The sequence below is a fragment of the Onychostoma macrolepis genome, chromosome 03, assembly GCF_012432095.1.
Source record: "Onychostoma macrolepis isolate SWU-2019 chromosome 03, ASM1243209v1, whole genome shotgun sequence".
Classification (NCBI taxonomy): Eukaryota; Metazoa; Chordata; class Actinopteri; order Cypriniformes; family Cyprinidae; genus Onychostoma; species Onychostoma macrolepis.
Genome location: NC_081157.1, coordinates 53,390,249 through 53,416,643, shown reverse-complemented (window position 1 = coordinate 53,416,643; position 26,395 = coordinate 53,390,249). Strand labels below are relative to the sequence as shown.

The window sequence follows — 26,395 nt, the reverse complement described above, 5'->3', positions numbered from 1 at the left end:
TGAAAACAATAGTGAAAAAAGAGGTTTCAAAGTTTCTAAAAGCAATACTGTTATTGATTCTTAAAAAAAAAAAAAAAATGGTGACATCATATATATATGCATATATCAGCAACTACTGGGCTGGCATGCATGATACAGCGTTTTTAGTCATTTTCAGTCATGGATCTGTGTGAAGAACGTTGCTGTCTGTGTGCAAATCTTTTCAAAAATGCAAAGGAAAAACTGTTTTTCTGTTTTTAGTGCATCGTTGTCGTGTACATTCCCGCTCAGATGCCAGTTCCTCTTCTTTCTTTCTGGTTTCTTTAATAACCTGTGTGGTCAAACTAACTGTGTGTGTTGTGATATGATTATATTTAGTGTTGCACAGAAGTCTTGACTCTGCAGTAGTTGCAAAATTCTTATAGGCTCCTTTAAAAAAGTGAGTCCCAGTGTTCATCTACTGTGGAAGCTCTGCTCTCTGTGTAACTGAGCATGTTCCTGTGGGCTGTACTCTCAGTGTGACATGTTTCTGCAGTATTTTCAGAGCTGTGATCTCACTGTTGTTACTGTGATCATCTCTGAACCCAGATCAGATCAGACTGATGATGGCTGTGAATCTGCTCTTCATGTGATTGTCTGTCTGAACACCGGAAGCTGATGAGCAGAGGAGGAGCTGATGATGTTAAAGAGAGGAAGACTGACAGAAAGAGAAGATGGCTGATGAGTGTGATCTGTGTCTGCTGGGACTGATCTTTCTCTCTTCACTTCTCACAGGTAAAGAAATCTGTCTTTTCTCTACAAGACATTTAGTTTAATTAATCTGAGAAAGAGTTCACTTCAACATGATCAGTTCATTCTTGTGTTACATAAAGAACATACTGGATTATTCCTGAATGAACTAAAACTAGACTGTTTCACTCTCAAACATCTGATGCTGAATTATCTTCATATCAAGAGTGTGTTTGTGATTTCAGCAGCTCTCTGATAAAGAAAAATAGCTTCTTCTGGAGAGTGTGTTGTTCACATTAAGTGAGGAAACAACACTGTATGATCTGAATCTTCTGCTTTTCATGCTGCTGTGTTAGAGGTTATCATTTATTAATATATAATATGATGATCACTCAGATGTTCTTGTGTTTCAGGTTCCAGTGAAGTGGATGTGACTCATGTGTTCATCAGTTCTGGTCAAAATGTCCGTCTGTCCTGTAATAATGCTCTTCATGACTGCAAATCAACTACATGGAACTATAACAGATTCAGTCATTCAGCAACAGTTGAACTGATTTATTCAGGGATAAAGAAGAAAGACACAGAGAGACATGAGAGACTGAGTCTGGGGTCTGACTGCTCTCTGAACATCAACAACATCACAGAAGAAGATTATGGACTTTACAGCTGCAGACAATATGTGAATGGACAAAAACAAGGAACTGATGCTCGTGTGTATCTGCATGTTCTTCATGGTAATTTTATGAACGTGGTCAAGTTGTTCATTTAATCTCTGATGATGATTGAAGAGTGTGTGATGTGTGTGTTATTTTGTGTTTCAGTCTCTTCATCTTCATCATCCTCACAGACTGAGATCAGTGCAGGCCGCTCTGTGACTCTCTTCTGTCAGCTGTATTCATATTCAGATGCTGGAGTCTCTTGTGATGATTGGATGCGTTCTGAGGGAATTGAGCTGTTCTGGGTGAATCAGGCTGGTGTTAAACTGAAGATATCAGACTCCAGATATCAGATATCAGCATCAGATCACTGTATCATCACTCTGACTACAACACTCCTGAATGAAGATCACAACAGAGAGTGGAGATGCAGTGTTACTCACAGAGATGGAGTCCAGAGCTCAGTCACATATACTGTCAAGAGTTCAGGTCAGAAAACAATCTCATGATCAGTTACTGAAGAGTCTCTGTTAGATCTGATAATATAATGATGCTAGAGTTATCTTGTGTGTTTACTAATTAAAATATGATAATCATATTCATTGTTACTGGATGTGGTGCGGATCAAAGATGGTACTAAGAACAAGTATTGCCAAAAAAAAATTCTTTACTGGACGCTTTGTAAACAAATACAAATAATATGTACAAAGGGGAAATAAATTAGGAAATTTAACACAGGGGAAAAAAAAAACAGAGTGTCACTTAAATTAAAGAAATAAACAAGACAAAACAATCCTTATAGCTAACCTCTAAACTGACTAACCAAAAGAAATATGAAAATAAAACCGAATTCTTCAGCGTATACGACGCTCAAACTAAACTACATTAAACTACAAACAAAAATACAAGGGTGGCGTAACACTCAGAAAACTAATCTAACAAAGTACAAACTAACCTAATCAAAAACAAGCGAACAGTATCACAACAGTTGACTAGGTATACGAATCATCGCCGAGAGACATGTTTGATTAAATAGTTCAATACGCCAAACTGCATTCTTTACTCTGAACTTGACCCGTAATAGGACTAAAACTCCAACACTGACATCGACGTTATCTTTTCCGAAGGATTCGATACGAGTCAATAGCCAAAGAACAAATCTACAAATAAAGCCAAGCATAACTCCATAAGGCAAAATACATTAAGGGAGACAATTGGCGTCGACACAAGACTGCTGATCGCGTTGGAAGCACAAGGTACGCACACACAATCAACCCGCGTCCTCAAATACAGCTGGCACTTCAGCAGATGGGCAGAACATCGTGACGTCAGAATGATGATTGGCAGTCCAATCCGCCAATAAACACCAACCTAGAAGCGGAGCAAAAAGTACAAAAAAAGACAGGAGAGCGAGAAAAAGAAACAATATACACAAACACACGTGGAACGTACTGAAGAGTCTCTGTTAGATCTGCTAATATAATGATGCTAGAGTTATCTTGTGTGTTTACTAATTAAAACGTGATAATCATATTCTACAGTTTGATTAATCTGAACTAACATTCATCTTCACAGCTCGAGATGATCCAGCGTCACCAGTGATTCCAGTCCACAACACAAAATCAACTACAACGACACCAATAACTTCTACACAAGGTACAGACAAACAATGATCTTTCACTGTTCTGAGTTTCACTGGATCCTCTCTTGTTCATGTTAACAAATGCATGTAATCACAATGACTACAATGAGTACAAGCTCCACTCTTCAGCACAATGATAACCAAAAACACAGACATGAATAATCTGCTCAATATAACTGCGCTGGTATAACTAAAACACTGATTAGTTCAACTGAAACCAAATGATTCATTTTACATTATCAAGTAAAACAAACAGATACAGGAGAGATAGCTTTTTTCTATTTTTTTTTAAACTGAAAGAGTTTTTTATTTAATATACTTCAGTTTCTCTAGTTCAACTTAATTGTATGTTCTTCACATTTAATGGCAATTTCCACAAAAAAAACAAAAAACAAAACAAAAAAAAAAGCATGCAGTCTGTATCGAGGCAAAATCACTTGTTTTAGGTATAGCCTGATTTGTGAAAATGTTCACAATTATTATTATTTTTTCATGTTTCATCGTTTCTCACTGCATTAATCTTGTCTAATAATGATAAAGTGACTGAGCCACTGAATAACGGTTCAAGCTTGTCTTTTAACCCTTGCTTGAGTCCTCGAGTAAACATCTTTACAGAGAAACCAGGGTTACAGGCTTCAGAAGCACATTATCATTCAACACACAGCGTGTAATGGGAGTAAAACAGTCTTTACAGACAGATTGATAAAAAACTTTCATAAAATTATTTCAGAGTAATTAACAGAGTAATTAGGTTAATATTAACCTAGATGACATTAAATTAACAGCTGTCTAATGCTTAAATATGTAACTGTCAAAACAATAATAACATCCTATAATACAGTGTACAGATGAGCAGTGAACAAACTTCAGCTGAGAAACATGATCCACTTCTACAGAGTTTCTTAAGATTTCCAGAAACTGATCACTGATCAGACTGTCTGATTCTGTATGAGCTTCGACTGATAACGAGAACTGCTGAAACAAACACACGAGTCAAACAGGGACGAATTCTTATTACTTCAATGCTTTTTTTCCAATATGTGGTGTAAATGAACTAAAAATGCATCCTTTATTTGTACAGAACGTGAGTATTCATTAAACACCCCAAACTCTGAGAGGACTGCAGCTGCACACACACCTGTATTTACTGAACAACAAGATATGCATGTATTTCTTTTTTTTTTTTTTTAACCTTTATTTAACCAGGATGAGACTCATTGAGATTAAAAATCACAGAACATCAGCCTGCTGATTCACCAGTTCAGCACTGAACCCTCAAAGATTCAGAAATACATGTGCATTCAAAATGTTTTAATACAGTCATGTGTTTCAGCTGCTGATGTTCTACATTTCAGTGCTCATGCAAACTTACAAAACATCACACTTTACACACAAATATCTATAAATGAGAAAGAGATCACATTGACAGACAGATTCTTTTTAAATATCATTAGACCAGTTTCCTCCCAACACTTTGAGATTGAAATGCAATGCTAGTAGATGATAGATTAATGAAGCGGTGCGAGTTCATTCATCATTTCTGTGATGTGAAGCTATATGATGTTGATGATGTTCATTATGTCTGAACTGAACTTACAGACATGATCACAGATCCAGCAGAAACTGAAGTCAGAAGGACTGTTGGATCATTATTCAGAGGTCTTTACAAAGCTTTGATTTCATTCCCAGTTTCACAGATTGAGTCTGTTTTTTCTCTTGATTGTGTCTATCATCATCTTTCCTGCAGTGATTGTGATTATTGTTGAGTTTGCAGCGTTTGCTGCTCCTACTGTGATTCTTCTTCAGATCATCTGTGCAAGAAGAGCTGGTGAGTGTTTGAGATGATTCACATCGATCTTTAATAATCTGAGAGCTCAGTAATGATTTAGTGTTGAATTATTTTGCAGGGAGGAAGAACTCACAGCACCAGAGGACATAGTGATGAATGCAATATTACAATAAAATACTCTCTATAAATATCAGACCAGATCTCAATGATATTATGGATATTTGCATGCAGCTTTCAAGGATATTTGCTCCATATACATATAATACAGTACATGCTAGTTCATCTAATCCTTGCATTAAACTTTTTACAGAAGGCTTTTTAAATGTTGTAATGGTCCATTTTAACTGATGATGCGACACATGTCTATTAATTATCATACAACATATTTACAGATGTATATATTTTTTTATTCATTCACTGATCATTTCAATCCAGAGACAAGTCCTTACTAATGAAAATATCTGATTTTCTTCCCCACCTACATCATACTGTAAAATGTTTTTGTCAAATACCATATGCAGAATTAAAAATACATAATTTACAAACCTCTTCTTTTGTCTAAAAGTGGTTGATAATAGACTTTAAATAGTAACGATATTGTCGTTTTTTTCTGTATTAGCTCTCTGTGTAAACTCTTGATTACAAACATCTCCGAAATTAAAGGAAAAACGCACTAAGTATTTTCTCGTGTGTTATTTTCCCTCCTCGCGACGCTTCACACTCCAGTCCAGCGGGGGGTGCTGTTTGAACCACCATTAATCCTCAGAGGAAGAAGATTAGATTCACTAGTGGTGGAGAGATGAAGGCAGTTTCTCATACGGAAGGCTGCATCCTCCGGAGGTCGCATTTGTAGGCTGCATACGTCATCAAGCCTGGTTTATTTCAGTTAACTGAGCATTACATTTGCGAGTCATAAGCATATTACAACAATTTACACTTAACTAAGAATAATGGTCAAATTTATAACTATTAATATTCTAAAATAAGATATTTTTATGACGTATACAGCCTACAAATGCGACCTCTGAAGGATGCAGCCATCCGTTTGAGAAACGGCCGAAACTTCATGAAGCTTTTGAAGCTTTGTAGCCAGATGTGTTGAAAAGTGCTTCATTTCTGGAGGCTTTTAAAGCATGCTAGCGCCACCTGCTCACCTGTATACATAGTGCAATCAGTTTGGACGTAGCACGCACGTCCTGATTTTGCTGAGTTCAACGTGTTCCTAAGTCAACATCTTTCTACACCTAAACCTAACCTTACCCATGAGTAATACCTACAATCAGATTTAATGATAGATGAATGATACTGATGTATAAGCACCAAACACTGATTGTAAGCCTAAACTTCACAAAAATTATAGACTGTTTCTTCAAATCTGATTGGCTAATCACAATGTTGTTCCAGGTTCAACAAAGATGTTGACCTAGGAACACATCGAACTCAGTTAAATCAGGTTGTGCGACATAGCACAGTGCTCATTCAACAAATGCACAGCTAAACAGATGAGTTTTGAGTCTGGATTTAAATGTGGCTAATGTTTTAGCACATCTGATCTCTTCTGGAAGCTGGTTCCAACTGCGGGCGGCATAATAGCTAAAAGCAGACTCCCCTTGTTTTGTGTGAACCCTTGGTATTTCTAACTGACTCGATCCTAATGATCTGAGTGGTCTGTTAGGTTTATATTCAGTGAGCATATCTGCAATGTATTTAGGTCCTAGGCCATTTAGAGATTTATAAACGAGTAAAAGTACTTTAAAATCAATCCTAAATGTAGCTGGAAGCCAGTGTAAGGACCTGAGGACTGGTGTGATATGCTCAGATTTTCTGGTTCTAGTCAGAATCCTGGCAGCAGCGTTCTGGATGAGCTGCAGCTGTCTAATAGTCTTCTTTTGAAGGAGACCATTACAATAATCCACCCTGCTGGTGATAAAGGCATGAACCAGTTTCTCCAAGTCTTGACTGGAAACAAAACATCTAATTCTTGCAATGTTTTTGAGATGATAGTATGCTGATTTTGTTACTGCTTTGACATGACTACTAAAACTAAGGTCTGTCTCCAGAAACACCCCAAGATTTTTGACTTGGTTTTTAGTTGATTGACCCCTAGAGTCAAGGTATGCATTCACCTTGAGAACTTCATCTTTGTTTCCAAATGCAATGACTTCAGTTTTCTCCTTGTTTAACTGAAGAAAGTTCTGGGACATCCAACAGTTTATTTCATCAATGCATTGGCAGAGTCAATGGGGCTGTAATCATTTGGAGATAAGGCTAAGTAAATCTGGGTATCATCAGCATAGCTGTGATAGGCAATTAGGTTCTTTCTCATTATTTGACTTAGTGGGAGCATATACAGGCTAAACAAGAGCGGTGCAAGAATTGAGCCTTGTGGGACTCCGCATGTCATGGACTTAGACTTATGCTCTCCTATACTCACATAATAAGTATGACCTGAACCATTTGAGTACCATCCCAGAAAGCCCGACCCAGTTTTCCAGTCTCTGTAGACGTATGCTATGATCAACAAACGCAGCACTAAGATCTAGTAGTACCAGAACTGATATTTTGCCAAATCTGAACCTTCTAGATGCGTCCTGTGGACATCCTGTGGACATCAATATTGGACGCTCAGAAGATGTCATAAAAACGTTAATTCTGGCTCCTCAGGAGACGTCATTTCATCGTGCAACAAAGACATTTGGGTGGGGTGGGGGTGGGGTGCTTACAAGACATTGTGCCTCCGAATTCTTAATCTGGACCTGCATTTAAGTTTTTTTTATTTTATTTTATTTTTTTTATTATTAATATTTGTGTATTTTCATTGTTCTTTTGTGTTTTATCCAAGGTTTTACAGCAGTTTATTTTAACGTTTCAATGCAAGATCATTTTTAATACAATTTGTTAAAATGTTACCTGCAGAAATCCTGATGTTCCTGTCTGACTTGATTAAACACACTCACCTGATCATAAACTCCTCCCTCTTACAGCTCTTACCAGGAAGAGACTGACGTGTTATTTCTGCTTTCTGTCACACTGACTCTCTTCTCTACTGACAAAAGCAATAAAGAATCAGTCATCAGTGAAGAACCAAGAAGAACACTTTACAGAAGGATCTTTGTGAAGTTTGTTTCTGAATAGACAGCAGATCTTTGTGATTCTGGTGGTGATTCAATTCAAACTGTTGTTCAGAAAGTGAAAGTAAAGTTTAGATCGCTGGAGCTCAAAGAGTGGAAATGGCTTCACTATCTGAAGATGATTTTTCTTGTCCTGTATGTCATGAAATCTACAAGAATCCTGTTCTTCTGTCATGTAGTCACAGTTTCTGTAAAGAGTGTCTTCAACAGTTCTGGAGAACCAAGAAAACTCAGGAGTGTCCCGTCTGCAGGAGAAGATCCTCAAGAGAAGAACCTCCAATTAATCTGGTGTTGAAAAACTTGTGTGAGTCGTTCCTGAAGGAGAGAAATGAGAGGCGTTCATCAGGATCTGAGGAGCTCTGCAGTTTACACAGTGAGAAACTCAAACTCTTCTGTCTGGAGGACAAACAGCCGGTGTGTTTAGTGTGTAGAGATTCAAAACTACATGATAATCATAAATTCAGACCCATCAGTGAAGTGGTTTCATCATATAAGGTGAGAGAAACGGCTTTTAGCCAACTTCATGTTGTTTTAAAGTCCTGTTTAAGTATTGATTTGATTGATCAGAGCTGGTTGTGTTTAGTTCAGCTGAACTCCATTATCAATAAAGGTTCATAGATTAGGGATAACTTTTTTTACTTCAATAAATAACATTGTCATTTACAAACTGTGTTTTGTTTTCACTCAGGTTGGCTTTGTTTTATGACAGGTTTTAATTTCTAAATTAATTTAGTATGAGATTTAGATAACAAGAAATCAGGATGGATTGCACTGCATTATATGATGGTGTCTACTGTCTCATCTTCTCTTGTTTTTTCACTGTAATCTGGTGTTTTATGTATTTTTTATTTTGTTTAATTCTAGGAGGAGCTCAATACAGCACTGAAATCATTACAGAAGAAACTTCAACACAATGAAAACATTAAAGGAGAGTTTGAGGAAACAGTTGAACACATCAAGGTGAGGAAACAGAATCCAGAGTCATTTTCATTACAGCTGTACATCACTAGATACAGTTATGATCTGATATATTAATATAATGGACTCCAGCTGATTATTTGTGTAAATGACGATCATCAATCTGCTTCTGGATGCGTTATATGTCGGTCTCTGAGTTTCTCTCAGATCTGAATGATGTGATTGTGTTGATGTGTGTTGATGGAGACGATTGAAGTGAATGTGGTTTGATTTCAGTCTCAAGCTGAGCACACAGAGCGTCAGATTAAACAGCAGTTTGAGAAGCTTCATCAGTTTCTCAGAGATGAAGAAGAAGCTACAATCACTGCACTGAGGGAGGAAGAGGAGCAGAAGAAGCAGATGATGAAGGAGAAGCTGGAGGAGATGAACAGACACATCTCAGCTCTTTCACACACAATCAAAGACATGGAGGAGATGATGAAAGCCAGTGACGTCTGCTTTCTGAAGGTCTGATTTCAGATGATTGATTGATTGATTGATTGATTGAGTTGTTGATGATCAATGGTGTGTTTGTTCTGCAGGAGTTTCCAGTCTCAATGGAAAGGTGAGTGATCTGCTGGTGTCTCTGGTCTCTCTGCTTCTGATCCAAAGCCACTGCGGTTCTGATCCTGAATGTTCTTCCAGAGTCCAGATCTCATCACAGCCGGATCCACAGACGCCTTCTGGAGCTTTGATTCATGTGCCACGTTACTTGGGCAACCTGCCCTTCAGAGTCTGGAAGAAGATGCAGGACATCGTCCAGAACAGTGAGTCTGACTGCAGAAGATACACACACACTGGAAATGATGCAATATTGACAGATTTCAGCATTATGTGTGAAGAACCAGATCATCTACTGCAACAAAATCAGAAATAATCAATCCCAGACTTCAGTGGGATTCAGAATTCAACATTTTTACACAAAAATTTTTTATTTCCCCTGTGATGATTGGTGTTTATATACTACTTTAATGGTTCATTAATATTTTTAATTTGTTTGTGTTTTTATCATTTAGCTTAATTTTTAATATGTATATTTAAATAAAACAATTATTTAACTTTTTTTATTTTCATCTAATATTTATGTTTTATTTTAAGCATTATTTTAATTTCTGAATAATTAAATAAATAATTTTAGTTGTAGTTTTTTTATATATATATCAGCAAGCTTATTATTATTATTACTACCATTATTATTTCATTGCATTAATGCTCATTGGTTCAGACAACTGTGATGCTGCCTTCTCTTCTAAAATGTTTTATTTTTTTAATCTGATTTCATGCTATTATGTATTTAAATTGTGCATGAATATTTCCAAACACTATGACAGTGCGATCTCTGTGTGAGATATGTGATTGTTGTCATATTTTCTATAAAAATCTAAAATACATTTCAGGCGAGGCGAGGCGCATCTCAAACAAGCCTTATATATCACGGGAGCAGGTGGGTGCGGAATAAAACCTTGCGGGAATGTTTCAGACCTCTAACCTGTAGCAGGCATCAAATTTGAAATGAGCTCATTTTGTGCATATAATTGTAAAATTTCTCAGTTTAAACATTTGTGATGTTATCTATGTTCTATTGTGAATAAAATATTGGCTCATGTGATTTGAAATTCTTTTAGTTTTCATTTTATTCAAATTTTAAAAACATCCCAACATTTCCAGAATTCGGGATTTCAATTCGAATTTCAAGATTTTAAATTAAAAACAGCTTCTCACTATAATGTAATATAAATGAGAGCGTGAATGAAATGAATATGTTTGAGTTTGTTTCTGATTGAACTTTCAGTATTGATAAATCACACAGAGAATGACTGACAGTGATGAGAGGAACATGTCTGATGTGTTTGATCAACAGGACGAGTGTCATAATTCATAATCATCTGTGTTGGGTTCACTCTTGATCATTATATGAACATCAGAATAACAGCATCTGTTGATTGTGTCTCATCAGCTCCTGTGATTCTGGATCCAAACACGGCTCATCCACGTCTCCTTCTGTCTGATGATCTGACCAGTGTGAGATTCAGCGGTCATCAACCTGTTCCTGATAATCCAGAGAGATTTGACTGTGATCTCTGTGTTCTGGGTTCAGAGGGTTTTAACTCAGGAACACACTGCTGGGATGTGGAGGTTAAACAGAGTAAATACTGGAGTCTTGGAGTAACTACAGCATCAAACCAGAGGAAGAGATATGATTTCTATAAGACTGGTGTCTGGTGTGTGTGGTACGGACGGTCTCCAGGTTCTGGTTTTGGTGTTAAACAGCAGCTTGACCGTGTGAGAGTGAATCTGGACTATGACAGAGGAAGGGTGTCATTCTCTGATCCTGTAACTAACACACATCTACACACATTCACAACCTCCTTCACTCACACACTCTTCCCTTTCTTCTGGTGTTATTCCTCTCTGAGGATCTTATTGATCAATAGTCAGTAATCTGTAGATCTGGATCTTCCTGCTTTCATCATGTTTCAATATTTAATCCAGATCAATATTTTGTGTAAATTCAAAAATGAATATGAAAAAATTTTCTATATTAACAAAAAATTAAATAAATAAATAAAAATATAAAATAATGCCCTTAATGAGTTCTTCCCTCAGTGTTAGAAGCTCTTCTCATTCTGCGTCTCTGAGCTGATCTCTCCGTGGCCTTCTCTCTGAACAGATGCTCAGCGGCTCTGAAACATGTGACTGAGAACTGAATGATGGACTATAACATCTAGATTCATCATCTGAGTGTATTTTGGTATTTTACTCAACAGGAGTTTTTAGGAAACAGTCTCTGTGTGAAAGAAGCAGCTTAAATGCAAGAAGTGCCATTGATTTTGTGTTCTTCAACAGAGCAATGCATAAAAATAAATAAATAAAAAAACAGATGTTACTGGTCAAAAATCTGACTGATGTCTATCTTCTCAACTTCTGCAGCAGCTTCTAGGATCTCAGGCAGCTGTTATATATCACAACAAATAAAACAATTTACACTCAACGTGAAAACTAATGTGCTTTATATTAACATATAAACACCTTCATCTTGACTCTGATTGAGACAAAAAAAGCTACAGATTAATAAAATAATATGTTTGCAGTACCTTACTATACATTAGCAGCTATACTGTGAGATATGTTTTATCAAATATATAATGTCATTATTTCAGAGAGTTAGTAAACGATGTGTTAAACACGAGCTCCTGAAGGCAGCATGACTCCACAGATCTGCATTAAACTAAACTGATGAACTATGGTTTAGTTATCTATGATTTCAAACAGACTCTGAGAAGATTATCTGATGTTAGAGGAGCTGGACTTCAGCCGTTCAGCGGATGCATCTTTACAATATTCTGAAGCAATATTTTCAGTCATCTTGCAGATTCAGTTAAAATAAACACTTCCAGACTGTCTGGTTTCTGAAGATCCCTTTACACCAGATTCTCTGTAAGAAGACCAGAACACATTCATCAGTCTTGAGAAATCATATCATATATTCAAGATTCAACAGAAATACATTCAGCCACAGACACATTCTACCCTGTACATCTCAGCACGATCTTCATTAATTCACTCGCATGTTAAAATAATAATAAAAAAACACAATAACATGAATTAATTGTATGAATGTTCTTCGTACTGTGTGGGGGAATGTGTTACAGTTGAACCAGACCGTCTCCATAAAGCTGACCCAGTCTGAGAAAAATGCTGTTAAACACACAGTTCCTTAAATGTAAGTAGATTGTGTTCAGCTTTATTATCCAGTATTTAAATGTTTGTTTTAAGTTCAGTATATGATTATAAAGTGGTGTTGTGTATCGGATGCATGAAGAACCGATCGTGTGCTTCAGCTCTTTACTCAGCACTGATCGTCTCCATCATCTCCTTCACAGAAATACACCACAGAAAACACTGCTGGTGAATTCACACTCGTCCAACAAATATGGCCCAATGTACCGTGTTGACTTTGTTCACAGGTGTTTTAACTGGATTTTGAAGCATTGCATTGTGTCGTGTTTTTAGGGTTAAAGGAAATGTCCATAAACTTGAAAACATGCTGGTAATTTTCTGCCAGAAAATTATGTTTTTCTACTATTTTTTTTTGTGTCCATGTTAACTTTACATCATATACGTCTCTGGTTTTACTGTTTTATTGATCTTATTTTTTTCACAACCACTTCTGCTGCCCCTTAAATTGTATTTTAATCTCACATTTATATTTATAAAAAAAAAAAAAAACATTGTGAGATGAATAGTGTCACTCGTTCAAGAGAGCTGCCATGTCTAATGAGAAATTAAACACCACATCAGATAACGAATTTAGGTTTACAAGAAAACAAGCATCAGCTCACCTTTAAAGAGCAGAACAGCTACGATTAAGACAGCTAGAGACTTATTAATATTGCTGTTTCTTTCTCAGAACAAAAAACTAAATAACAGAAAGAGATCACAACACAAACAGAGACACTTAAAAAGAGTTACATATCATTGGGTCAATTTCCATCTGCCGAGGAACTGTTTTAAAATGATCCAAAGACAGCAAATTTTGTAATTTCAATTTTGATTGCAAAAGGTATGTATGTATATATATATATATATATATATATATATATATATATGAAATTGATGGAAAATGTAAAAAGTTCATGCTACAGTGCTCTTATATCATGAAAGTAGGGCATTAAAGTAGAAGCATGCAATGGTAATTTCTTCATCTCAAACCCTAAAGCTAACAACAGTGTGTGTGTGTGTGTGTGTGTGTGTGTGTGCCTGTGTGCCTGTGTGTGTGTGTGTGGCTTTAAAAAGATTAGCCGAGCCCTTTCCATAAATAAATACAACTAAAAAGCTCCTGGCTCCTTAAATGGTTTCTGCAGACAAACATTATTGTTCAGAATCTCATGTAGTTCAAACTCTCACTGAAATTTAACATTGGCCAACATTTATTTATGCAGGAGTTCAACTCTGAACGCCACAGATGTGTTTTATTATTTGTATGTATATTTTTATGTGCATTTCTGATTTGAGCGTGTGAACGGGACTTTTATTTTGGAATGGATGTATGACGTCATAAGCCTGCGCTGTTAACCAAACGCGGAACTAGTGACTCGCCTGAAGAAAGGTTTGTGTTTTAAACATTTAAAGTGTTTAAATTAAATCGAACCGTTCATGCAAATTTATAGTTTTACCAAGAATTGCAAAACGAAAGCTTTCTTATTAATGAAACAATGTAATGCTTGCTATAACATGAATGAGTGTTATATGTAAGGAATAATTGAGTTCGGTCCGTTGGATTATTAGAAAAGTAATGCACACCCGCGGTGGTGATGCGGTCACGACGCGAAGCGGAGTTATACACCGTTACACCTCGGGTGTGCATTATTTTTCTAATAATTCAACGGACCGAAGTCAATTATTCCGCTTATACTACGGTTGCCACCCCTCAAGACATCGATCAGATGATATATTTCAAGGCATTCGTCCAGTATTTCTACTTAAATCTCTATTGTGAGTAGGATTATTTCTTCCGCATCTCATCCAGCGCCTCTGTTGCTAATTCCACAACGTCAATTTAAACCTAGTAACGGAGGCTTGAGCCGTTGATAACAGATTAATGCAGTTAATAACTAAGTTATGAGAGAGAGAGAGAGAGAGAGAGATAAAAAAAAAATAACGTCTGTGCATCTCTCAATAGTGTTCAGCAATGTCTCTAGTTATAGTGAAACTTAGTTCCTTTTGTTCACGAACAGCGCCGATGTTGTTACCTCGCTTGTGAGAAGTCATGTAGTTTTTAAGTTGTTTACTGATAAAATCTTCAGTATGCTAGTGTGTGTGCAAACTGTAACTGTTATGTATGTGCGGTCTGTGAGGGAGAGAGAGAGAGAGTATGTGCTTTCCGTTCATAATAAAGCGTAATTTTGTGGCAAAAACATGGACATGATCTGTCGTTTTTATCATATTGTTTACTATATTTATTTATTTGGCCAGTGTCGTTGTGGGTCTTGGTTATTTTGCTGTTGTAAGACCTTTGAAATAACAGAAATCATGTGGTGAAGTGATATGGTCATGTAATGCGGTCAAGAGGTGCCTGGAACTACGTTCGCCGTGCGTTTCCCTGAAAATAATTGCACACCTCAGAACGTTCGTCAGCCAATCAGATTCAAGCATTCAACGGCCCCGTAGTATAATTGTGAGTAATGCTGCATTCACGTGCTATCTGAGTTATCGTAAATACGAGTTTCCTCTCTAAGGCCATTCAGGACTAGGAAGCTCGTATTTAGGATAATTCCGATAGCAGGTGACCGCAGCATTGAGCACATCCACACATGAGTAACAGAAAAGATCCCTATATGGAGAATTGGTTCAAAAACAGCTTTTTTGGAAGTTGAACCAGATGTGTTGTACAGTGATCACACGCTCTGTTGGTTAAAACAGTGTAAATGAAACAAGAAGACAAAGATGTAGGCTATAAGACAATTTTCACAATCCAACTGCAAAGGTTTCCATAACAGTGCAATCTACTGAATTTAACATAAACATCATTAAATACCAAACATAAACGAAATCTGTCATGTCTTTGTTGGTATAATTTGTGTTCTTTTAGTAATGTGTAGTTCTAGTTTGGAGTGTTTACTGACACTTTATTTTTCTCAGAGAAACTCCCGGTGAAGTGACTGAGATCCATAAAGATGGCGTTTATTAAAGAGGAGAGTGAAGACATCAGGATTGCAGAAGTTTTCAGCTTGAAGCAAGAAGATACTGAGGAACAAACAGGTCGGTTTCTTTCTCAAAGCTGAACTCAGTCATTTGATCCTTATTCTGTCCACTTCTACAGATATTAATGTTATTTTTGAAGAATGTCCTAATTAAAGCGAATTAGACACAAATACTGTGTCTATAAGATTATTATAGGGTAAAATTGAATCTTTAACCTTTCTAATGATGGACAGTACTATGGTTGCCACCCGTTCCTTAAAATACAGAATCGTCCCGTATTTGAAGGTAAAATGATGTCCTGTGTCAAATAAATATGGGACGCAATTTGTCACGTATTTTACAAAGTCCCACACTTAGCTGACTAAACAAATAAGGATTTTGCTGTGTGGATAATACTAATAGCAATTATGATTAGGGATGCACCGATACCACTTTTTCCAGTACTTGTCGATACCAAGTACCGATACCGATATTTTCATTGCATTTGTAAATTTTTTAAATATTGGGTACAGAAACCAAAACAGTATGTATAATGTTAGTTGGTTAACTAAATTTATCAAATAGGTACAGTCAAACCAAAATTTATTCAGACACCTTCAACATTTCTCACATTTATGACAAGAAGTCAGAACAAATTCAGCTCAACAATATCAGATAACTTTAATAGAAAGGTATGTGATGGATTACAATCAACCAAAATTATTCAGACAGCTGTTAGTATGACAATATTTACACAACTATCAATACTTTGTCAGGCAACCCTTAGCCTTAATGACAGCCTGTAGTCTCCTGGGCATGCTGTCAGCCAGGTACATGCAAACCTGAACTCGGTCTGAATCATTTTTGGTTCCAAATTTGTATAAATTTTATTGGTAGTCCACTGTATGAAGAGTTTTTGGATATAATATGTCACAGTTTACTTTATTGTGCTATCCTCACTTACTGTGAATGAACTATAGTGTCCTGCACCCACTAGTAAAAAATATCAAAAATTATATTTGGTCTCTGAATAATTTTTGTTTTGACTGTATATCCTTCGGTTATTTTCACACTTAATTATGCACATTAAAATGTATTTTACAAGTTTTTGTTACTCTCACTGTTAATTTTTTTATTTAATTTTTTTTTTTGCTCTATGGTACATCATCTTTAATTCAATTGCATTAGAGCTGCTAAAATCAACGCGTTTTGCTGTAATAATGCAGGGAACCACTCGTTATAAATCTCCTAACTGTGATATTTTCAGAAATAGAAGTCGCGTTTTTCTTTGCTTTTCTTTCTAATGCAGAAACACTCATGAAGCAAGCAAAACATGCACAACACGCGCACGTATTTGTACTGGTGCAGAATGAGAGGGACAGTACAGCCTAGTGCATTTCACACAGGCTGCTAGTTTCACTTTCGCCAGAAAGTCGTGTATGCTTAAGGTTGAAAATAAATTATTTATTTTATAGTGAATACCCCTATAAATTGTCTTATATTTACGATTCAGTTTTAATCCAAGTGATGCATGCTATGTGAGCGAACATCAATAAAGATTACAGAAGTGCGCGCGCGCTCTATCTCTCTCTCTCTCTCTCCCTCCCTACCGTTAAGTAACTTGTGCATTGTTTTGCTTACTTGTTTTTGACATATCCGACCGAACTACAAACGTTCCAGTGATGTCTGTGAGAAAAGTATATTCACTCGATAAGCTTGCGCATCTGCGCCGGCGCGCGCTCAATCCACTCAGCGCTTTGCTTTTCAGTTCGTGCACATCAGCTATAAAGGCATTAATACTGAATGTTTAACATTATTCATTGCATACATCTGCTTCGTAGACATCCTTAATCTCTAATAACTCCATTCTGCTGCATGTTGTCCTGTTTCTTTGTCTGAATATAACACTTATCACATGCTGTGAGGTATCGGCGCTTGGACGAGTACATGAGCTCAGTATCGGGCCCGATATCGGTATCGGTGCATCCCTAATTATGATGAAATCAGTTTCAAAAGAAGTAGTAGAGAAGCTCATTTGCCCATGATTGCGTTTCGTCCTCTTTCTTTCGACAGCCACAGAGTCTGGAAAAAAATGTGCCGTTTTATGGCCAAGTATTAAGTTGACCTGCGTGGTTTCTTAAAACATGTTGAGCTCACATCTGCACTTTGAACACGAGAGGCTCTCCAGATGTAGGGCTGAATGGGAAAGTTATCATTTGGTCTGTCCAGTGATGAACTCAAGGTGACGCGCAGCGCAAAACATCAGAAAAAAGTTTTCTGTATATTACAACTTAATAAACATATTACATACTTGAGCAATAGCAGGAAAGTGACTCTCTTAAACCTAAATGGAATGGCTCGCCTTTGTTAAACAAATGATGACACAGTGTGTTATGAGTTGTTATTCATCTGAGGTTGTATTTTCCTAATTTAAAGACTACTAAGGACTAGATTATGTTTTTTTAATATTATTATGTCCTGATACATAAAATTATACACTGAACAAAATTATAAACGCAACACTTTTGTTTTTGCCCCCATTTTTCATGAGCTGAACTCAAAGATCTAAGACTTTTTCTATGTACACAAAAGGCCTATTTCTCTCAAATATTGTTCACAAATCTGTCTAAATCTGTGTTAGTGAGCACTTCTCCTTTGCCGAGATACTCCATCCACTTCACAGGTGTGGCATATCAAGATGCTGATTAGACAGCATGATTATTGCACAGGTGTGCCTTAGGCTGGCCACAATAAAAGGCCACTCTAAAATGTGCAGTTTTATCACACAGCAGAATGCCACAGATGTCACAAGTTTTGAGGGAGCGTGCAACTGGCACGCTGACTGCAGGAATGTCCACCAGAGCTGTTGCCCGTGAATTGAATGTTCATTTCTCTACCATAAGCCGTCTCCAAAGGCGTTTCAGAGAATTTGGCAGTACATCCAACCGGCCTCACAACCGCAGACCACGTGTAACCACACCAGCCCAGGACCTCCAGCATCTTCACCTCCAAGATCATCTGAGACCAGCCACCCGGACAGCTGCTGCAACAATCGGTTTGCATAACCAAAGAATTTCTGCACAAACTGTCAGAAACGTCTCAGGGAAGCTCATCTGCATGCTCGTCGTTCTCATCGGAGTCTCGACCTGACTGCAGTTCGTAGTCGTAACCGACTTGAGTGGGCAAATGCTCACATTCAATGGCGTCTGGCACTTTGGAGAGGTGTTCTCTTCACAGATGAATCCCGGTTTTCACTGTACAGGGCAGATTGCAGACAGCATGTATGGCGTCGTGTGGGTGAGCGGTTTGCTGATGTCAGCATGGTGGATCGAGTGGCCCATGGTGGCGGTGGGGTTATGTGTTCCAGTTCCTGCCAATATCCAGCAATTTCGCACAGCAAGGAAGAGTGGACCAACATTCCACAGGCCACAATCAACAACCTGATCAACTCTATGCGAAGGAGATGTGTTGCACTGCGTGAGGCAAATGGCGGTCACACCAGATACTGACTGGTTTTCGGACAACCCAATACAGTAAAACTGCACATTTTAGAGTGGCCTTTTATTGTGGCCAGCCTAAGGCACACCTGTGCAATAATCATGCTGTCTAATCAGCATCTTGATATGCCACACCTGTGAGGTGGATGGATTATCTCGGTAAAGGAGAAGTGCTCACTAACACAGATTTAGACAGATTTGTGAACAATGTTTCAGAGATATAGGCCTTTTGTGTACATAGAAAAAGTCTTAGATCTTTGAGTTCAGCTCATGAAAAATGGGGGCAAAAACAAAAGTGTTGCGTTTATATTTTTGTTCAGTGTAGAATTCAAAGGAGGTTTACTTTCTCTTTCACATGAGTGTATCTGTTGTTGTTGCCGCCTCTGAACAGACCAGAGACACAGAATTTAGTCTATATGGCTGCCTCCTGTCTAGCAGGCCAGAGACTCAGGTGTATATGGTTCAATAGGGGTACTGCAAGGCTCAGTACTCGGCCCATTGCTTTTCACCCTGTACATCCTACCTTTTGAATATTAGATATGAGGAAGCATGGCATATATATATATATATATATATATATATATATATATATATATATATATGTATGTATATATATATATATATGTATATGTATGTGTGTGTGTGTGTGTGTATATATACTGTATATATGTGTGTGTGTGAATGTATATAATAATCTGCGTTAGGCTAACCGAGACTTGCCGTTGCACTTGCATTTTATTGTTCTTTTGTTGTTTTTGGTTGCTTCTATTGTCATCATATGTTTTGGATAAAAGCGTCTGCTAAATGACTACATATATAATATACTAGATGTATTTATAAAACTGCATCAAAATGATCAATACAGGTGCTGGTCATATAATTAGAATATCATCAAAAAGTTGATTTATTTCACTAATTCCATTCAAAAAGTGAAACTTGTATATTATATTCATTCATTACACACAGACTGATATATTTCAAATGTTTATTTCTTTTAATTTTGATGATTAGAGCTTGCAGCTCATGAAAGTCAAAAATCAGTATCTCAAAATATTAGAATATTACTTAAGACCAATACTAAGAAAGGATTTTTAGAAATCTTGGCCAACTGAAAAGTATGAGCATGTACAGCACTCAATACTTAGTTGGGGCTCCTTTTGCCTGAATTACTGCAGCAATGCGGCGTGGCATGGAGTCGATCAGTCTGTGGCACTGCTCAGGTGTTATGAGAGCCCAGGTTGCTCTGACAGTGGCCTTCAGCTCATCTGCATTGTTGGGTCTGGTGTCTCTCATCTTCCTCTTGACAATACCCCATAGATTCTCTATGGGGTTCAGGTCAGGCGAGTTTGCTGGCCAATCAAGCACAGTAACACTATGGTCATTGAACCAGCTTTTGGTACCTTTGGCAGTGTGGGCAGGTGCCAAGTCCTGCTGGAAAATTAAATCAGCATCTCTATAAAGCTTGTCAACAGAAGGAAACATGAAGTGCTCTAAAATTTCCTGGTAGATGGCTGCGTTGACTGTGGACTTCAGAAAACACAGTGGACCAACACCAGCAGATGACATGGCAGCCCAAATCATCACTGACTGTGGAAACTTCACACTGGACTTCAAGCAACATGGATTCTGTGCCTCTCCACTCTTCCTTCAGACTCTGGGACCTTGATTTCCAAATGAAATGTAGAATTTACTTTCATCTGAAAAGAGGACTTTGGACCACTGAGCAGCAGTCCAGTTCTTTTTCTCCACAGCCCAGGTAAGATGCTTCTGATGTTGTCTCTGGTTCAGAAGTGGCTTGGTAGCCCTTTTCCTGAAGACGTCTGAGCGTGGTGACTCTTGATGCACTGACTCCAGCTTCAGTTCTCTCCTTGTGAAGCTCTCCCAAGTGTTTGAATCGGCTTTGCTTGACTGTATTCTCAAGCTTGCGGTCATCCCTGTTGCTTGTGCACCTTTTCCTACCCAAATTCTTCCTTCCAGTCAACTTTGCATTTAATATGCTTTGATACAGCACTCTGTAAACAGCCACACCTTTCAGTAATGACCCTCTTTGTGGAGGATGTCAATGTTCGTCTTCTGGATCATTGCCAAGTCAGCAGTCTTCCCCATTATTGTGGTTTCAAAGAACAAGAGATACCCAGAATTTATACTGTAGGGATGGTCATTTATTCAAACTCAAATGTAAATATTCTATTATTTTGAGATACTGATTTTTGACTTTCATGAGCTGTAAGCTCTAATTATCAAAATTAAAAGAAATAAACATTTGAAATATATCAGTCTGTGGGTAATGAATGAATATAATATACAATTTTCACTTTTTGAATGGAATTAGTGAAATAAATCAACTTTTTGATGATATTCTAATTATATGACCAGCACCTGTATTGTGTATAGCAATTGTCTACTTTCCACTGTTACACCAGGGTTCAATTTTGTATTTTTATTTTTTTATGAGTTACTGACAAAGGAACTGTTTTTGCTTTTATTTCAGAGTTGATTAAAGAAAATGAGGACAATGAAGAATTGAGTGAATTTGAGGGAAAAAATCACTTCAAAACTGGAGAAAAACCTTTGAGTTGCTGTCAAAGCAAACAGATCATTTTAAGGGAAACGGGAACCAAGAAATCTTTCACCTGCACTCAGTGTGGAAAGAGTTTGACATGCAAACATAGTCTTGATGTTCACATGAGAGTTCATACTGGAGAGAAACCTTACAAGTGTTCACACTGCGACAAGAGATTCAGTCTGTCATCAAGTCTGAAAACACATGAGAGGATCCACACTGGAGAGAAGCCGCACACATGTGATCAGTGCGGGAAGAGTTTTGCACAAACAGGAAACCTTACGGACCACATGAGAGTTCATACTGGAGCGAAACCGTTCACTTGTGATCAGTGCGGGAAGAGTTTCACACGATCATCAACCCTTAAGCATCACATGAACATCCACACTAGAGAGAAACTGTACACATGTGATCAATGTGGGAAAACATTTTTGAGAGCTTCAAACCTGACGACTCACATGAGAGTTCATACAAAGGAGAAGCCACATTCATGTCATGTGTGTGGAAAGAGTTTTTCACGTCTAGATCATTTGACAGAACATCAGAAAATACACACTGGTGTGAGAGAGTACGTGTGCTTTGAGTGTGGGAAGACTTTTACTTCAGTGGGCTGTTTAAAACAACATGAGATGATTCACACTGGAGAGAAACCTTACAAGTGTTCACACTGTGACAAGAGATTCAGTAAGTCAGCAAATCTGAAAACACATGAGAGGATTCACACTGGAGAGAAGCCACATACATGTGATCAGTGCGGGAAGAGTTTTGCACAAACAGGAAACCTTGCGGACCACATGAGAGTTCATACTGGAGCGAAACCGTTCACTTGTGATCAGTGCGGGAAGAGTTTCACACGATCATCAACCCTTGAGCATCACATGAACATCCACACTAGAGAGAAACTGTACACATGTGATCAATGCGGGAAAACATTTTTGAGAGCTTCAAACCTGACGAATCACATGAGAGTTCATACAGAGGAGAAGCCACATTCATGTCATGTGTGTGGAAAGAGTTTTTCACGTCTAGATCATTTGAAAGTACATCAGAAAATACACACTGGTGTGAGAGAGTACGTGTGCTTTGAGTGTGGGAAGACTTTTACTTCAGCAAGCTGTTTAAAACAGCATGAGATGATTCACACTGGAGAGAAACCTTACAAGTGTTCACACTGCGACCAGAGATTCAGTAAGTCAGCAAATCTGAAAACACATGAGAGGATTCACACTGGAGAGAAACCTTACACGTGTTCACACTGTGACAAGAGATTCAGTCAGTCATCACATCTGAAAACACATGAGAGGATTCACACTGGAGAGAAACCGTATCACTGCACTGCATGTGGGAAGTGTTTCAATAATTCTTCTGCTCTACACAGTCATACACACAACTATCACAGTAAAGTAGATCATCTTCAGATCCAGCACTTTCAGGTCTGATTTGTCATCACCAAATGTGACAATAATGTATCAAGCAGTAAAATATCATCTGGATAAATCTGTTCTAACCAGACATTACAAGCGACATGACAAAGAAACATTATCTAAAGTTTTCACAGTGAATAAAGTTCATCTTCAAAACCAGCAGATTCAACTGAGATTCAGATCAACTCAAAGATGGAGTTCCTCCCCAAAGAACAATGTCAGAAAGTTTAATTCTTGTATGTCATCTTATTTCATGATATAAATCATATCATTGTGCTTTCTTATGGGTTTCATATCGTTCGATTGTCTTATAATGCATATGTGTCACTTGTAGTTGTTACTCTTTCATGAAGGAAAGCAGAAGTTTTTACAAACTGTCCTTGTTCGGGAAGATGAAGAAGAGACTGTAACAATTTTAAGAGAGACTGAGATTGATTTTGAATTTTGTTCTTTAGTGGTGTTTTAAAAATGACTAGTTATTCTTCCACTTATGATGTATTTAGGAAGTGAAAGCTTCAGTCATTCATTCACACTAACAGCTCTGGCCAATCACTGCTTGACAGCTGGAGTATATAAGCACTGAACTCTCAGTTGATGGCGCTGACGTTCCCTACTTTGTCAGGGAAACTGTCCCTTAACTTTAGTCCGACTTTTCATAAAATTACTGATATAATTTAAATGTAAACTTATGTGAACGATTGCGTAAATGTATTTATTAAGACATGGCTGCATGGTGACTGTAACTTGCTGCATGATGTAGCTTTAACTGATCTAAACCCAAATACCGAGTGGTATCTGACAATCAGAGGTGGACAGTAACGAAGTAAATTTGCTTGAGTATTGTACTTAAGTACACTTTTTGAGTATCTGTACTTTACTCGAGTATTATTTTTTCAAGAAACTTGCGACTTTAACTTCACTACATTTGAAAGACAAATATCGTACTTTTTACTCAACTACATTTATATCAAGGTCCCCAAGTAGAAAGTCATTACATGTAGCAGTTTTTACAATGAGTGCATTTTCAGATTCACTGAACCCTTTTTTTCTGCGAAAATCCGGCCTGCGATCTGCCAGGACCTTCCTGTGTTGCCAAGTGTTACAGTATTTCTAAGCCTGCAGTTTTCCGCCTAGCTTTGAATGGACATTTGGCTGATATTTTTTACGCAAATCTGGCAACCTCGGGATCTTCCCCGCTAAACTAATGTAAACGTCTGTGCTACTGCACAGCTAAAAGCGCTCTAAAAAGGCATGTGTTAACTCATTAAAGCCCTTTGGAAAATTAACCATGTTTTTATTATAGTAACCATAACTATGGTATTTGCAGTAAAATCACAGTATCCACAAATTTACTATTATCTCACTATATTAACCTATAGTTTTTTTTCTTTTCAATGTTTGCTTTGTTTGCCTAAAGTGAACCATATCATAGACTTCAATATCTCTTTGAAAAAGAACTTTGTGACTTTTAAACAAGTATTACAATGAGTTCAATGTAGCTGTAGGAGTGTTAGATAAAAATAAAGATGATTATCTTCATTCAGTTGTTCCCTTTTAATATGTTTTGTAACATAAAAGCTCTTAATTCCAAAGATAATACAAGCTAATCGGTGTATTCAGTAGGTTGCATTAGTGGCATATGGTATTGTAAATATACAACAATACGACAATAAAACAATGCTTTTACTTTTGATACTTAAGTACTTTTAAAAACATGTACTTCCGTACTTTCACTTTACAGCTTTCACTTGTAGTGGACTAGTATTTGACCAGTGGTATCTGTACTTTCACTCAAGTAAGGAAGTTGTGTACTTTGTCCGCCTCTGCTGACAATCAGTCAAAATATATACTCACAAAGCCAAAGACGCTCTCGAGATATGGCTCTGAAAAGAGCCTTTGTGGTGTATGTAGCTGCTATAGACACAAGCAAAAGAGAGAAAAGAAGAATATGAGTGAGAAATGTCTGTACGAATTAAAATGATGAATCTGGCAAATCAGAGACGCAGGATGCTAGTATGTATGTACGTATTAATATTTACTATTTTCAGTTACAACAATCGGACAGCAATCGACACTGAAAAAGAGAAGAGAATAATCATTTTCATGATAGTTTATAAAGGCTCTGATGAATCTGTAATATCTGATAATGCAAGATGAGAAGAAGAATGCAGAGCAATGTATTTGATGAGACCTTACAGCCCACTAACAAATAAGCCACAGTAAGATGCATTTTCTTGAGAATCACAACAATATTAATAATAATAGCAACAACTAGCCTATTATTATTATTATGGTTGTTAGAAAATGAGGGATGACTGATTTCATCTAATCTATAAAGGTGTCAAGGAGTCTCTTCTCTCTCTCACGTGCTCGCAGTCAAACCTGTGACAACGCACTACTGCTATTTATTTTAGTGGTTATTGCACTCAGAAAAACGAACTGTTCCCTCAGACTGTGTGTTATTAATTACTTATTATAATTAAATTGTATGTCTTTATAGTTTTAAATGTCATTTACTTTTGTTGTCGTCCTATTTTAAGTAATTTAACTAAATTGGTTAAATAAAAAGTAATTCACCTCAGGAAGATGCACTGCTGGGACGTCACTCAAAGGCAGTAGCCCCTCACTGCAGAACAAAAGATCCAGGGGGCGGGGTTGGATCCACATCCAGGGGGTGGAGATTGGTAGGTTTAGGGATGGAGATGGGTGGGTTTAGGGATCAGGGGGTGGAGACGGGTAGATTTAGGTAAATGTAAGGTGGGAGGAGTTGGATCTAGATTCAACCACACCCCCTGGATCTTGTGTTCTGCAGTGAGGACCATCTCCTAAAAGGCACATTCTACCAGAAATGTACATTTCCACTTTTAAAAATCTTGGGAATTTTTTTTTGAATTATTAGATCTGAACGTTGAGTCATATGGAGGACATGTTAAACTATGAGAAACGCATATCGTGCCATCTCAGCATGTTTTTATGATTGAATAAAATACATTTTTATATGCATTTCACCCCCAAAATGTCAGGCCCTGTCACGGACAAATTTGTGTGCTATTCACACCCAACTTAAACAATATTTCCATTAGAATATGTGGTCGTATAGTATTAAATGCAGAGGAGAAATCTATAAATGTAACATGAGCATATTGTTTTGGTTGATCATGATGACTATAAAGTCTATGCAGCATATACAAGAGGGCGTCTTCTGTGTTCCTCCACCTCCTATATGCAAATTGTAAAGGATCAGCTCTAAAACAGCTGATTTTGATATTTTTGGCACAGGCACTATAAATGAAAATTTCCAGGCAGTGGGTACAGAGCGAGTATCCAAGTACCCTTCCAATTAG

At 37.4% G+C, this 26,395-nt stretch overlaps 4 protein-coding genes across 6 annotated transcripts in view; 3 read left to right on the top strand and 1 right to left on the bottom strand.

The window, feature by feature from the left end:
• Window positions 1-26,395, bottom strand: part of LOC131536473 (gastrula zinc finger protein XlCGF57.1-like) — a 298,340-nt gene that overhangs the window by 66,529 nt on the left and 205,416 nt on the right. The gene's annotated exons all lie outside the window — the stretch shown is intronic.
• LOC131536544 (uncharacterized) lies at window positions 627-5,463 on the top strand. Of its 2 annotated transcripts, none has more exons than XM_058769549.1 (7): window positions 627-753; window positions 1,122-1,442; window positions 1,530-1,853; window positions 2,940-3,020; window positions 4,606-4,665; window positions 4,781-4,834; window positions 4,914-5,463. In XM_058769549.1, exons 1-7 carry the CDS (start codon window positions 693-695, stop codon window positions 4,943-4,945), a joined length of 933 nt encoding a protein of 310 aa, XP_058625532.1. In that variant the 5' UTR covers window positions 627-692; the 3' UTR covers window positions 4,946-5,463. The 2 variants fall into 2 exon arrangements, with proteins under 2 accessions (XP_058625532.1, XP_058625531.1); XM_058769548.1 differs by having other exon boundaries at window positions 4,754-4,834.
• LOC131536514 (nuclear factor 7, ovary-like) lies at window positions 7,557-11,965 on the top strand. Its single transcript, XM_058769489.1, has 6 exons — window positions 7,557-8,421; window positions 8,791-8,886; window positions 9,121-9,351; window positions 9,426-9,448; window positions 9,529-9,650; window positions 10,841-11,965. Exons 1-6 carry the CDS (start codon window positions 8,026-8,028, stop codon window positions 11,323-11,325), a joined length of 1,353 nt encoding a protein of 450 aa, XP_058625472.1. The 5' UTR covers window positions 7,557-8,025; the 3' UTR covers window positions 11,326-11,965.
• On the top strand, window positions 13,918-24,590 carry LOC131536496 (zinc finger protein OZF-like). 2 transcript variants are annotated; one of them, XM_058769468.1, is made up of 3 exons: window positions 13,918-13,993; window positions 15,526-15,645; window positions 21,556-24,590. In XM_058769468.1, the coding sequence occupies exons 2-3, from the start codon at window positions 15,561-15,563 to the stop codon at window positions 23,064-23,066; spliced, it is 1,596 nt and encodes a 531-aa protein (XP_058625451.1). In that variant the 5' UTR covers window positions 13,918-13,993; window positions 15,526-15,560; the 3' UTR covers window positions 23,067-24,590. The 2 variants fall into 2 exon arrangements, with proteins under 2 accessions (XP_058625451.1, XP_058625452.1); XM_058769469.1 differs by lacking the exon at window positions 13,918-13,993 and adding an exon at window positions 14,232-14,379.

Coding starts and splice junctions, on each gene's coding strand:
- LOC131536514 (XM_058769489.1), top strand. CDS start 8,026: ATGGCTTCACTATCTGAAGATGATTTTTCTTGTCCTGTATGTCATGAA. Junction 8,422..8,790: donor AAGTGGTTTCATCATATAAG/GTGAGAGAAACG, acceptor GTTTAATTCTAG/GAGGAGCTCAATACAGCACT. Junction 9,651..10,840: donor GCAGGACATCGTCCAGAACA/GTGAGTCTGACT, acceptor GTGTCTCATCAG/CTCCTGTGATTCTGGATCCA.
- LOC131536544 (XM_058769548.1), top strand. CDS start 693: ATGGCTGATGAGTGTGATCTGTGTCTGCTGGGACTGATCTTTCTCTCT. Junction 1,443..1,529: donor GTATCTGCATGTTCTTCATG/GTAATTTTATGA, acceptor TTTGTGTTTCAG/TCTCTTCATCTTCATCATCC. Junction 3,021..4,605: donor ACCAATAACTTCTACACAAG/GTACAGACAAAC, acceptor CTGAACTTACAG/ACATGATCACAGATCCAGCA.
- LOC131536496 (XM_058769468.1), top strand. CDS start 15,561: ATGGCGTTTATTAAAGAGGAGAGTGAAGACATCAGGATTGCAGAAGTT. Junction 15,646..21,555: donor AGATACTGAGGAACAAACAG/GTCGGTTTCTTT, acceptor CTTTTATTTCAG/AGTTGATTAAAGAAAATGAG.